This window comes from Andrographis paniculata, unplaced genomic scaffold (assembly GCF_009805555.1).
Source record: "Andrographis paniculata isolate CXL003 unplaced genomic scaffold, ASM980555v1 Contig54END, whole genome shotgun sequence".
Lineage (NCBI taxonomy): Eukaryota > Viridiplantae > Streptophyta > Magnoliopsida > Lamiales > Acanthaceae > Andrographis > Andrographis paniculata.
In genome coordinates, this window is record NW_026137589.1 from 3,645,934 (window position 1) to 3,659,077 (window position 13,144).

Here is a 13,144-nt window from a genome sequence, read left to right on the forward strand (position 1 = left end):
AATTAGCAATCTAACCAAAACAAATAGCATGAATACCATATTAATATATTACCTATATTATATTTTTATATATTATTTGCTATATTTTCAAATACTATCTATAGTACTATTATATATTCATGGCAATAAGCATATTAGACTAAGAATATGGTAAAAAAATCAAATATGTAATCAAAATCAATATAATAATCCGTTCAGATCGACCATATAAAGGCTGAACTTAGAAGGAAAAAAAAAACAAAAAAACAAAAGGCCCCTATAAACCTAATTACAAACCTAAATCTATCAAGAAACACAACCTTGTTGAAATCTATCAAGAAACACAATCATTCCTCTAACATCCATCCATGTTAAATCCATCAAATTTTCATGAATATAAATGCATATACCTTTGAAAGTAATGCCAAAGCTAGGACTAATTTACAATCGATCACAACTAGTTCCCAGACGAGCAAAATTCATATAAATAAACTAGGGTAAAAAGAACATGCCACTTTAGCAAAAGTCATATAGATCAAAACGATGCTCATGGAAAAAACTGCAATTTTGTCTTCGAATGAAATCCCATAAGAAGAAAAACAGAACAGAGAACACAAGGTTTGATAAGGCTATCTCTCAAGCTCCAATGTTGGAAGCTTTGTTCAGAATAACACCTTCGTATTTAACTTGGAACCACTTCATTGCGTCGTCCTTTGTGACCCTGTGTTGGATTCCAACACGGGACTTGCACCTACGGCGGCGGCCAACACGATATCCAGGGCGCTCCAGAACGACATAAAAGTCCATACCATAGATACCGGTGGATGGGTCGTACCTATAAGATATCATCAAAATGTATATGTCAGAAAATACCATTTAATTGAACACTGTACAATTTGAGCAGTAGGCAATAATACAATGTGAAACCAAGGTGTAAAAACTCCCGGTTTTACTATTCTAACTTATGAGATTTTACTCTTTCATTTTACTATTCTAATTTTACATTCAAAACATCACATCAACACATATTTATATCGCATCAAACAACTATTTCAATTCAAAATTCTACTACTCAAAACCAAAATAAAAAATCATAACCTTACAAGTAAACACACCCTTTATAACTTACATAACAGACTTTTAAGCTGTAACAGGCAATATCCCCAATATAGATTTATTGTCCAAATGATCACAAAATAAAAAATATATACATATATATATTTAAAAAAGGTCTGTGATAGAAGGCAATACGATATACTCACTTTATGCCAAGATCAATGTGCTCCTGAATACCAAAGCCGAAGCACCCAGTATCACTGAAATTCCGCCTCAACAGCTCATATTCCTTGACCTTCAGGCCACTCTCAAGTAGTTGCATTGCCTTCTCGCCTCTCACAGTTACATAGCAAGCAATTTTTTCATTACGCCTGATCCCGAATGAACGAACAGTGTATCTTGCTGTATGCGGAGGTAACCAAATCAACTAGTCTCTACATTTTCATCTTACACAGTTACACTTGTACTAAAAAACTAGGAGATTGATATGTCAATTAAAAACAGCATAATTTGCTAGTACGAACCAGTATATAGGGAACAAAATTACAATGAAGTTTTTCACCACAAGTCTATCATTAAATACATTAACCCAAAATTCTGAAGAAGTATTAGTTTGTGGAAATTCCAAAAGCTAGTAAGGTTCCAACAAGTGCTAGGAATTTTGAACAGCAAACATTGTCAAAAACACATGGAGTAAAATAGAGTTTAGTCAACAAATCAATTCATCAACAAGCAATGCTTCAGCCATCAAGTAATAACTTCAGCTTCACAAATTTACACTATACGCCAGAGTAGCCAGAAAATCACAAAATCTGAATGCATAGAAAACTTTTTAACTGCTAATTTTATTTTATTTTGTTTTTCCCAAAAGACTGGAAGTCACATTCTTAACATTAAAAGCAACCAACTTCAGGATTAAAACTTAATAACTTCTCTTTTTAACAGAATCATACTGCAATTTTTACACATATATGCAAATATATATATATATATCTAACAAATTAGATCCAAAATCTTTACCCTTCGAGAAAACAGGTGTTTGGCCACTGAGTTGCTCCAACACCTAAGAAAACATAAGAAATATTCAATACATTTACATTCACATGAGAAAATAATTCCAACGGAGCGGAGAGTGACGCGGATGCGAAGTACCTTGGCGGCTCTGGTGAGGCGATCTCCACTCTCCCCGACTGAAATATTGAGAACCAGCTTCTGTACTTTGATCTCCCTCATTGGATTCGATAACTTCCTCTCCGCAGCCTGAATTTTCACACAAAATTCAACATCAGAAACAGCATTCCACGCGTGTGGAAATTGTAATGCAGAAACAAACAGACGCAGTAATCCGTGTATCGGAAAGCCATCGGAGGAACACTGACCATTTCGATAAGCGATGGGGTTGGAGACGGCGACGAGACGGCAGGGGTATTCGTAAGAGTGTCCAGCTGCGGCGGAAACCCTAATATAAATAGTCGATCTAGGGCTTTTGGTTCTGCACTCTTAAATGTCAATTTTGCCCCTGATACAATTGAGAAATTGTAAATAAAATTAATTTAGAATTAAAAGAAAATGCACTTTTAATTTAAATATGATTAGTGAAATAGTGATACAGAAAATAGATTTTTCAATTCATAACTCCTAATGGACAAAGAAAATACTCTTTTCAATTTAAACTATTCATTCTATCATTTTTGTTTGTTCACTTTAAAATATATTCAAAAATATTTTTTAATTTTTATTTAAATTAAAAATATATTATTAGACGTATAAATATTTTATGCATAAATAACAAAAATTGCAAAATTTCTTATACTTCTGTTGAGCAAGTACAAATATTTTTTAATATAGTACATTCATTGAAATGATGTGATATCAATTCTATTTAATAAATATATTTTATATATTAAATTAATAATAAAATATGTTATATGAACAATAATCAAATATGTTTTATTTATATTATGTTAAAATAAATAATACTATATTGATTGTTGTAGTATTATGTGTTATTATATAATGTCTTGTCAGCACTATATTGAATATTTTAATTCAGCACACTGAGGGTGTGTTTGTTTGGGAGTTTGAATTTTGAATTAGGATTTGAATAGTAAAAATTTTGAATTTGAATGGTTGTATGATGTGATATAAATACGTGTTGATGTGATGATTTGAATGTAAAATTGATTTTTAGTATAATATAAAAAATGAAAAAATAAGTATTTGATTTGATATTTTTGGGCCCAAACAAACACACCCTAAGTATATTCGTATCGGTTGGGTTAATATGGTAATTAAAATTGTGCTAGTTAACTTAATTTATTAAATTATCATATTAATCAAGGTCTTGATTTAATGGAGAAAAAAAAAGAGTAATTTAACTAAAAATTAATACTCCTATGATTTATATTATTTTAATTTTTAAATTTTCATATGGTTTCTTCTTCTTATTTATTTACTTATTGGTGTTTCTCCTCATGATTCTCTTCAAAATTTTGTTCCAAAAAAATTGATAATGATGACAAATAATGAAATTTATATATATATATATATATATATCTATATACTCCCTCCGTCCCATAACAAAGTATTTATTTTTTTCATTTTAGTCCGTTCCATAATAAAGTTTTCATTTTATTTTTTTTTAGTAAATGTACTATCTACCTAACATTACAAATATCCTTACAACTTACAATATATTACACAAATGTCATTACCTTTATATCACACGTATTAACAAGGTTATTTTAATCATTTCTACTTTATTCCTACTATATCCCAATATAATACTAATATTTCTAAAACTACGTGCAAAAAGCAAATTGATACTTCTTTTTTGGACGGAGGGAGTATTACTTTGCATTATATGTTGTTAATCCTGGTTTATTCCATAAATATTTTGAGTAATGCAATAAATAAGTACATTACTACTTCATTCATCACACGCTGTACATTCAAACGTAAACACAAAAATTTTAGGCTAAGTGTAAATAGTAAGTAATGAAAAAGTGTATTAATAAAAATAATTATTTGTATTATAACATTAATTATAAATTAATATTAAGATAATCAAATGCTATAATTAAGATTGAAAAATTATAGATTATAAAATTTAAAATATGATTAAAATATATAATTGTATTTGCTAAAAAAAACAAAACAAATAAAGTAAGACAAACTAAAATAGAAATAGTGAAAAAAATGATGGGACAGAAAGAATAATATTTAATCAGTAAAGCTAACAAAATAAATCATGCACAAATGTTACAAACTACTCCTTCACATTCATGTACTCCCTCTGTCACATAATAAAAAAGTATCTATTTGTTTTTTGCACATAGTTTTAGAAATATTAGTATTATATTGGGATATAATATGAATAAAGTAGAAATGACTAAAATAATCTTATTAGTACGATATAACATTTGTGTAATATATTGTAAATTGTAAGGGTATTTATAATCTTAGGTAAATAGTTAATTAATAATAAAATGAAAAAATGAATATTTTATTATGAGACGGAGAGAGTATTTCTTATTATCCCCGTATAAATGAGTTCCTAAACAAAGGTTCCAATATCATATTCTAAATGTAGTTATATATAATTATAAAGAATAATGTAAGATGTAATTAAAAAAAAAAGAAAAAAAGACCAACTATTAATGTGATTATCATCTCAATCGCTAAAAGAACAGTTACAATAGAATATATCACGGTGATCGATTCAAACCCCGACATCTCAGGATATTATTAGGTATTAGGTTTGGCTTCAGTGCGTATTTTAATTAACATATTACATATGTTATTAATATTTTTGTCCGTTTCAAAACTTCAAATATACTACACAATTTCCAAATATCGTTACTCTTATATCACAAATATATTTTTATCATTTTTATTATAAATCAATATAATACTAATTACTCAGGGTATGTTTCTCCAAAGGGGTTTGGCGCCCATTTTACTGCGCCAAAACCTCTGTTTTTGTTGTTGTTGTTTTTTTTTAAAAAAATTAAAATTTTATTTAATATTTATTATAATTAAATGAAAAATATATTCGAAAATAAAATTTTCTATAGTACAAATAAATAAAAATTTAAATATATATATTGGGTATAATATAAATCTAATCTCAATCAAACCAAAATACAAAAGAAATAACAAAATTCAAACTCATTCCAAAATTCAAATAAAAACCAAATTTATACCCAACCAGTACTCTCCCGAAGAAACAGATACAAATATACTTCCACACAAAAAGTAAAGAATATTTTGACAAGGAATTAAAAATATAATAAATAAATAAATAATTACTATTAATCATGGGTAGATTTACAGAGGAAGCGTATTAACGCGGAGCGATTTCGATCTTCTCTGAAAACTCTTTCATTGCTTCGCAAATCTAGGGTTTCCTAATTGTCTATTACTTACACGAATTTCAGAACAATTTCCCGGATTTCCTGTTTTCCGATATCTGATTTCTTCCGCAGCCAGGCAAATTTGTTGGTTTATTCCCGTATGTTGTGGCGGTGGTGAGAATTTGATCTGGAAATGTCGGTGAAAGGCGGGAATGCGTCGTTTAGGGATCGAACACAGGAGTTTTTACAAATAGCGGAGAGGATAAGGAAGTCGAATTCCCAGCAGAATGGGCCAAGCAGCAGCGGATCCAGGCGGGAGGAGCCGCCACGCTCGGCGATGGCGAGGCAATCAGAGTTCAATCGAAGGGCGTCGAAAATTGGATTTGGCATTCATCAGACATCGCAGAAGCTAGCCAAGCTTGCGAAACGTGAGTGATTTCATTTTAATTTTTCTTGTGCATTGAATTGCATTTCATTTGGCTGGGATATTTTGGGGTAATGAATTGTTTTGCTTGTTATTGTGCTAAGCGTTTATCATCAAAGAGACTTGATTGATTTGCCTGGGTCGGTTGTTTGACTGGTTCTTGCACCATAGCAGAAATTTAAACAAGGATCTAGGATTTTCCAGGTGTTAAATGAGCCAGCTAACAATAGTATGTTGGTTGAATTTTCAAGAATTGTGTTGTTCCTCAATCAATTGATTTGGGATTTAAGAGTCCTGAGAATTTATTTTTAGGAAAATGTAGACTCTTTGTTATTGGTAACATGAAGATGGTGCTTCAATTGTGAATTACATGTTATGCTATGGTCATCTTGAGTGCTATTTCTTTGGTTCAATAGTTGTATGACAGTTTATATCTCAATGATCATATTTACACTTGAATGTTTTCTTCTGCCTCGACAGTCATTCTCTTCCTGTTGGATAAATTTTAGTTTCAGAAGCTTTATGTTTTGAATTTTGAACTATAAGGATGGCAGAGCTGGTCATATTTTGTTGGTGTTTCTATCTGCTGGTTTTCCTTTTTGTTTATAGAGTTGCATAGTCAATCCATGATTCGATGATTTGTTTTGCAGTGGCGAAGAAGACATCAGTTTTTGAGGACTCCACAATGGAACTCCAGGAACTCACTGCAGTTATTAAGCAAGATATAACGGCTCTTAATTCTGCTGTTGTTGATCTTCAGGTTGTCTGTAATTCCTTTAATGAGAGTGGAAATGTTTCAAGTGACACGAGCAGTCATTCTACTACAGTTGTTGATGATTTGAAGAATCGTCTCATGAGTACTACAAAGGAGTTCAAAGAGGTTTTGACCATGAGAACAGAGGTGAATCCCTAGAGATCGGTGCCCAGTCATACATTTCATATGTACCATGTTTTGTATTTGTATGACTAATACAATAATTTTCTGGTTGTTTCCAACAGAACTTGAAGGTTAATGAGAACAGAAGAAAATTGTTTTCTTCTTCTGCTTCAAAAAATCCTTCTAATCCTTTTACCCGCCAGCGACCTTTGGCTGCAAAATCTTCTTCCGGTAATGCAGCAGCTGCTCCTCCCCTACCATGGGCTAGCAATTCCCTATCATCGCCATCATTCTCAAAGTAAGATGGTTCTCCATATAATCAGTTGCTTTATGGTTTATCCATGTCTTCTAAAAATTGTTCAAACTCTTTTCTTTATCTGCTTTTCCCTCTTAACATGAGCAATAATCTTAGCTTGACATTTGCAAGTTGTGGCTCAAAGAGTTAATTTAACTAGTTTCCGAAATGATTGCAATGCATTTTTATTTTTTATTTTTATAAATACAGTATAAAACATTTTCTGAGTCCACCTACTTCAATGATCGCAAATGTGATGATGTATTCAATATCAATTTTAATATTACGTATTGATGTAACCTAAGCGACAGGAACCAGGCAGATGGCGAGTCTCAGCCGTTGCTTCAGCAGCAAACAGATCAACAGCAGCAGCAATTAGTTCCAATGCAGGACAGCTATATGCAGAGTAGAGCCGAAGCACTTCAAAATGTGGAATCAACAATTCACGAGCTTAGCAACATCTTCAATCAGCTTGCTACATTGGTTTCCCAGCAAGGAGAGATTGCTATCAGGTTTGCATTCGTTTACTTATTTGTTACACCTTATTGTGAACATTATGGCAATCCAACTAGAATGGATTTTGTTTGATGGCCAATTAACTTGAAGGTAGATATTGTTAGAAAAATGAAATATTACTAATTAAAAAAATGATTCATTTTCCTATTAACTTAAGCTTCAAGTGTGTTGATCGTTTACAAAATATACATTGGATTATCCATTGCAGTGAATGTGGCCCGGATGAAGCATTGCTTTAAAATTTAAACCAATGCATCTCACAGTAATACAGAATGCAATAATTTGTCCCCGTTTTTTACCATCAACTTATCTATTATGTTTAAACCAATGCGGTGCTTCTGCTGTCCGATGGGCCTAAGGTCATAGGTGTTGTTTGGTTGTTTGTTTATTTTTTTTTGGAAAAACTTCATCCAATTTGGCTCTGTTTGCCTGTGAGGTTTGAGTTTTGGGTTTTGAATAGTTAGTTTTGAATTGAAATAAATTGTTTGATGTGATATAAATGGGTAATTAAATTTTACTGTAATATTAAAAAATAGGTATTTGATTTTGATATTTTGGTGGAATTTTTTTTTTTTTTTTTTAGTATTAATAATCGGGTGAAAAACCTACAAGCAAACACAGTAATGCCTCACCATTATCTATTCAACTCCCTATATGTTTATTTTGATCGGTTACAATATAAAGACTAGTTAATAGATTGAAGGAAAGGATCGGACTAGTTATCCAATCATGTAGTTGAAGCAGCTTGAAGGAAACTTGTATTACATTTGTATCCATTGAACAGTACCACAAATCTCGAACTGTGATCACTGTAGCAATACCTAAAATTTTATGAAATCCTGATTTTTCTACACGGAAATGATTCGTTTTGTGGACAGGATCGATGAGAACATGGATGATACGGTCGCAAATGTGGAGGGAGCTCAAGCGGCGCTGCTCAAGTACCTCAACAGCATCTCATCGAACCGGTGGCTGATGATCAAGATATTCTTTGTATTGGTTTTCTTTCTCATGATATTCCTCTTCTTTGTGGCCTAGTGAGAGAGCCTCGACAAATTTCATTCCGGATGATCGATGGAAAAAAAAGGGTAAAATTCGGAATTTGGTACTTGATGGAGGGCTTCTTTATACTCTCAAATTTTCCAGAATTTTGTTGTCTCACATATTGTACATTTGCAGGTTGTGGTTTATGTCATGAAATAAGGGGATGTTAATTTCAGTTTACATGAAGAATGTTATAGAAAAATGATCATTTTGGCTTCAGAGTTGGAATATTATTTATTTTCAAGCATATTTTATAATAAATGGTCGTTGGATAAAATTACATCAATAATTAATTAAACATTATTATAGTGAAATAATTATATTATTTATTAAAAATATAATATTGAATAGCATTGTATGATAATACTAATAGCTTGTATTGTATTAAGGGATGTTAATAATATCATTCAACACCCTAATAACAACCTTATAAATATGAGTTTGTTTGATTGTGTTTTATTTTGTTTTATTTTATCATGTCTATTTTTGTTATTAATTATTAATTTTATAATTATTTCCTGATTGCACCTCTCAAACCATTAAATCACATATTTAATTTTTGAAGGGGGATTAGATGTTGATCCAATTAAATCTATTTGATTGTATAACAAATCACATACTATCTTCGTCATATAATTTTTAGTACAAATGAATTTCTATTAGTCTTATAAGATACAAGTATAATTATAATTTTTTCTTAATTTGTATTCCATTTTAATATAATAATTAATATTTAAAATTAACCAAAAAAAAAAGAATAAAAAATAAATAAAATTTTTAAAGTCAAACCTAGATAGTATAGCATATAATTATATTTTTTTTAAAAAAAAATGACGTTATTGACGAAAATAGAAAAAGTAATATTTAGTTATAATATTTTGTGAAAAAAAATATTTTTATTAAAAAATTGTGATAATTTGTGTTTGAAACACAAAAAAAATACATTCATATCAAAGAGTAATTATTTCTATACCATCAAATAATTATTTAAAATTAAAAAAACTCAAACAACACACCCAAACAAACACACCCTATATTTGGACATTCTCCTAAATTAGTATAATTAGGAATTAATTTCTTAATATTATTATAGTAATAATATTATAAAAATCCCCACTGCAAAAACGCTCCCTGTCTCTCTACGTATTAAATGGATGCATCCCTCCGCTGTTGCCATACACAATAGATAACCACATCTTCGACCTCGCATCGTCAAACCCTAATTGGGACCGCCCATCTTCCTTCCGATTTTCCCCCCTTAATCACTTCCCTTTCTTCAATTGAGTTGTCAGAGGGTGAGGTTTTATTGGGAACGTCGTGTCATCGTTGGCGATTGGAGATCCTCAGCGAACTCGGGATTTACTGGATTAAAAATTAGGGTTTTCAGTTCAAGTTTCGATCGACTTGGGGTTTTGAATTCGGAGTCCTATCTATCAGTTTTGAGCTTGAAGTAACAGCGATTTGTTGTACCTGGGCTTCGTATCTGAAAAAAATTCCGTTATCTCTTGTTGTTTTCCATAGATTTATCGATTTAACGACGGAAAATGGTCGGAGGAGCGAACAGGCGGGACGAGGGATCTTTTACGGTGGGCAGCACCAATGTTTTTGCAGCTTTGGATAGTTTGAGGAAGAAGAAGAAGAGTGACAAAGAGAAGGGGTCTAAAGCTGCGTCAGCGGCTAAATCTAAAGAGGCTGAGGAGAAGCAGGTGTATTGGGCTCCCGCGCCATTGACAACAAAGTCATGGGCTGATATCGATGACGAGGACGACGATGATTACTACGCCACCACTGCGCCACCCCAGGCCTTGTGGAGTGGTTCTCGTTTGGATAGAGCTGAAGAAGCTCAAGCCGTGGAGGTATAAATTAATAAAGCACGTTCATTGTGGTATGATTAGTAGTATTCTATTATGTAGATGACTGAGGAATTTGTGGTTATTGATTGTCAGTTGCAATGATGCTCTTTTCACCATTGATTTGTGTGGTTTTGCTGATTAATGAGTTTATATCTTGAAGTTCTTTGTTTTTGTTTGTTGTAAAACCAGTTTTTCGGATTGTTAGTGATTCTAGTATTCGATAGGCATTGCTGTCATATTTTTCAACCTAATACTATCTTTCAGTTGTTCATTCTATGCTTTTATAGCCCTTTCTGAAAATATGATCAATACTTATCAAAATTATGAATTTGTGACATCTTGAGTTCTTTTGGATTTGTTTCGTCACATTTGTGGTGCAACACTTGTGTTTTATAGTCTAAAGTTCTTATGATATGTAAGCCGTTTGCACCACATTTGCCAGTTTTTCTAAGTTTATTGAGGGTAGGTTTGTTCGTGGGTTTGGATTTTGGATTGGGATTTGAATAGTAAAAAGTTTGAATTAGAATAGTTGTATAATGTGATGTTTTGAATGTTAAATTGATTTTTAGTATAATAAAAAATAAAAAATAGGTGCTTTGACTTGATGTTTTTGGCGGAAAATTTTTGTGGGAATATTACAAATCACCCCAAAATTCTTCAAACAAACACAACCTGAAAGATCTTTTGTTAAACAATGGGTGAGTTAATATTAATCTTTTGTTATCTACAAAAGTGAAAAGATAAATCTCATACGGGCATGACAGTCGAGGAACCCACAGTATAAGAACTAGCTTCGCGATACATAGCACTATACCAGTTTCATTAGCCAGGGTACACTTACCCAAAGTACCTTTAAAAATTTCTAGTTGCTTTTTTGTTATACGCTAGTGAATCATATACTTTGGTGAGTTTTTGGAGTGTACAGTTTTGTAGCATGCTCTAGGCAACTGTTAATTTTGCATTATTTTTAAGATAAATTTTTTTTAATCACCTGATCAGACTGCTCTGGAGTTTTGTCATACACTATTAGACTTCTTTTATGGACATTTCGAAAGAGTTCATGGATCATTTTCAGTAAATGCTCTTTGATGTTCAGACATTGGATAATGAATTTACTGCTACATATGTTTAATTTGGGTGCTTGTATGCACGAGTGATTTGTTTTCTCTGATTTTGTTAGTCTGATATCGTCCATTCTGCTGTCATTGCACAATATAATGATTGATACATTAATGGATGCCGTAATATTAGAGAAATCCGAAACAGATGACAATTATGCTCCATCAAAACTTCAGTTGCCAACTTGCCATCACTTGCTTGTTCGGTTTCTGATTGCATCATATGTTATATATATATATATTTCCTTTCCTCCCCTACTTTTATTAGCACTGATCGTAAGACTAATACGTCATTGCTTGAATCTTGTGGCCATCCATCCTATTGGTAGGAGAGTGAAAGCGAAGATGATCTTCTTGATGAAGGTGATGATGGTGATGATGATGATGGGGACGAACTTGATCATGAAACCGAGCCCCAAGAACAGCCCGAGGCAGAGCTGGAAAAGCTTGCAGAAGTTTCCCCGGCACCTAAAGAAACAGAAAGACAACTCTCCAAGAAGGAGAGAAGGAAAAAAGAGCTCGCTGATCTGGAAGCAATGTTAGCTGATTTCGGACTTAACCCCAAATCTGAAGGTGACCCTTTGGGCAATCTGCTTCTAAATAAATCTTTTCACAGGAATTTTCTTTTTGTGTTAATTTTTCACAACCTGCCTGTAACTTTATAGAAGAAATCCATCTTTTGACTGGCTTTATTGGCTCGATTCGCCTGCAGGTTCTTCCAAAGACAAGAAAGAGGCACAACCGAATGGAAAAAACCCAGAGAACGACGACAGTGCCCCCACAGAACCGAAAAGCGCCAAAAAGAAGAAAAAGAAAGACAAGGCTTCGAAAGAAGCAAAGGAGTCACAAGATCAAACAGGCGGATCCGAACCTGCAGAGGAAGATACAGCAGCTGTCGATGTCAAAGAAAGGCTCAAAAAGCTGGCTTCGACCAAGAAAAAGAAATCCAACAAAGAAATGGACAGCTCCGCGAGAGCTGCTGCCGTGGAGGCCGCAACTAGGAGCGCCAAACTAGCTACGGCAAAAAAGAAAGAGAAGAATCATTACAACCAGCAGCCGATCCGGTGAGACATAACTACCTTGGTATCTTCTTTGTGTAATTGTGTTCTTGGTCCACAATAAATCCCGAGCTTCTTCTCCGGCTTATTTTCGACAAGGATTTTGATTTTGCTTATTTTAACATGGTGGTTGCATTTTCAACCCTTCTAGACTTTTTGTTGTTAGATCAGTGGTAACATATGATATCGGTACTCTCTGCCTTTGTATCAGTACATTTTGAACTCTTTTTAGACTTGTTGAGACACTGACACACCATTGTATATACATACATATATATGTGTATGTATGCTTTGGCCTGAGCTTTTATTTCAGCAGCAGACAATAGAGATGGACTGTTGATGCATAAATTTTCTTCCGTACAGAAGCTTCTTTTAAATATCATAATCAAAATAATTTTAAATTAAAATTAGAATATAATTTTTTTAGTATTATTAAAATTTTAAAAAAATTATAGTGAAATTAAAGTGTATAATATTTTGTGGAAAGAAGAGAGTATTAATTAAATAATATTTTTATTGATTTAAATTTTAAATTTTATTATTTTGAAATATATCAATTTTTTTGTTAT

General features: G+C 32.2%; 3 protein-coding genes across 5 annotated transcripts; 2 read left to right on the forward strand and 1 right to left on the reverse strand.

The window, feature by feature from the left end:
• Positions 1 to 300: 300 nt before the first annotated feature.
• Positions 301 to 2,522, reverse strand: LOC127255968 (60S ribosomal protein L11-like). Its single transcript, XM_051281775.1, has 5 exons — positions 2,415 to 2,522; positions 2,188 to 2,295; positions 2,056 to 2,098; positions 1,242 to 1,437; positions 301 to 814 (listed from the first exon to the last, which is right to left on the reverse strand). Exons 1-5 carry the CDS (start codon positions 2,415 to 2,417, stop codon positions 616 to 618), a joined length of 549 nt encoding a protein of 182 aa, XP_051137732.1. The 5' UTR covers positions 2,418 to 2,522; the 3' UTR covers positions 301 to 615.
• Positions 2,523 to 5,362: 2,840 nt separating this feature from the next.
• On the forward strand, positions 5,363 to 8,765 carry LOC127255978 (syntaxin-32-like). Of its 3 annotated transcripts, XR_007839750.1 has the most exons (6): positions 5,363 to 5,818; positions 6,465 to 6,715; positions 6,814 to 6,989; positions 7,292 to 7,498; positions 8,381 to 8,590; positions 8,682 to 8,765. XR_007839750.1 is itself a non-coding variant. In XM_051281790.1 (5 exons), exons 1-5 carry the CDS (start codon positions 5,584 to 5,586, stop codon positions 8,538 to 8,540), a joined length of 1,029 nt encoding a protein of 342 aa, XP_051137747.1. In that variant the 5' UTR covers positions 5,363 to 5,583; the 3' UTR covers positions 8,541 to 8,765. The 3 variants fall into 3 exon arrangements, 2 of the variants coding, with proteins under 2 accessions (XP_051137747.1, XP_051137748.1); XM_051281790.1 differs by having other exon boundaries at positions 8,381 to 8,765; XM_051281791.1 differs by having other exon boundaries at positions 7,298 to 7,498; positions 8,381 to 8,765.
• Positions 8,766 to 9,701: 936 nt separating this feature from the next.
• Positions 9,702 to 12,885, forward strand: LOC127255841 (uncharacterized). The gene is made up of 3 exons (XM_051281591.1): positions 9,702 to 10,402; positions 11,847 to 12,090; positions 12,230 to 12,885. Exons 1-3 carry the CDS (start codon positions 10,091 to 10,093, stop codon positions 12,583 to 12,585), a joined length of 912 nt encoding a protein of 303 aa, XP_051137548.1. The 5' UTR covers positions 9,702 to 10,090; the 3' UTR covers positions 12,586 to 12,885.
• The last annotated feature ends 259 nt before the right edge of the window (positions 12,886 to 13,144 follow it).

Bases quoted from the DNA above. Each gene is read 5' to 3' on its own strand.
- LOC127255968 (XM_051281775.1), bottom strand. The intron at 1,438-2,055 runs GTAAAGATTTTG...CTCCGCATACAG, and splicing joins AACACCTGTTTTCTCGAAGG to CAAGATACACTGTTCGTTCA. The intron at 815-1,241 runs GTGAGTATATCG...GATATCTTATAG, and splicing joins CACATTGATCTTGGCATAAA to GTACGACCCATCCACCGGTA.
- LOC127255978 (XM_051281790.1), top strand. From the start codon at position 5,584: ATGTCGGTGAAAGGCGGGAATGCGTCGTTTAGGGATCGAACACAGGAG. The intron at 5,819-6,464 runs GTGAGTGATTTC...TTTGTTTTGCAG, and splicing joins GCTAGCCAAGCTTGCGAAAC to TGGCGAAGAAGACATCAGTT. The intron at 6,990-7,291 runs GTAAGATGGTTC...ATGTAACCTAAG, and splicing joins TCATCGCCATCATTCTCAAA to CGACAGGAACCAGGCAGATG.
- LOC127255841 (XM_051281591.1), top strand. From the start codon at position 10,091: ATGGTCGGAGGAGCGAACAGGCGGGACGAGGGATCTTTTACGGTGGGC. The intron at 10,403-11,846 runs GTATAAATTAAT...TCCTATTGGTAG, and splicing joins AAGAAGCTCAAGCCGTGGAG to GAGAGTGAAAGCGAAGATGA. The intron at 12,091-12,229 runs GTGACCCTTTGG...ATTCGCCTGCAG, and splicing joins ACTTAACCCCAAATCTGAAG to GTTCTTCCAAAGACAAGAAA.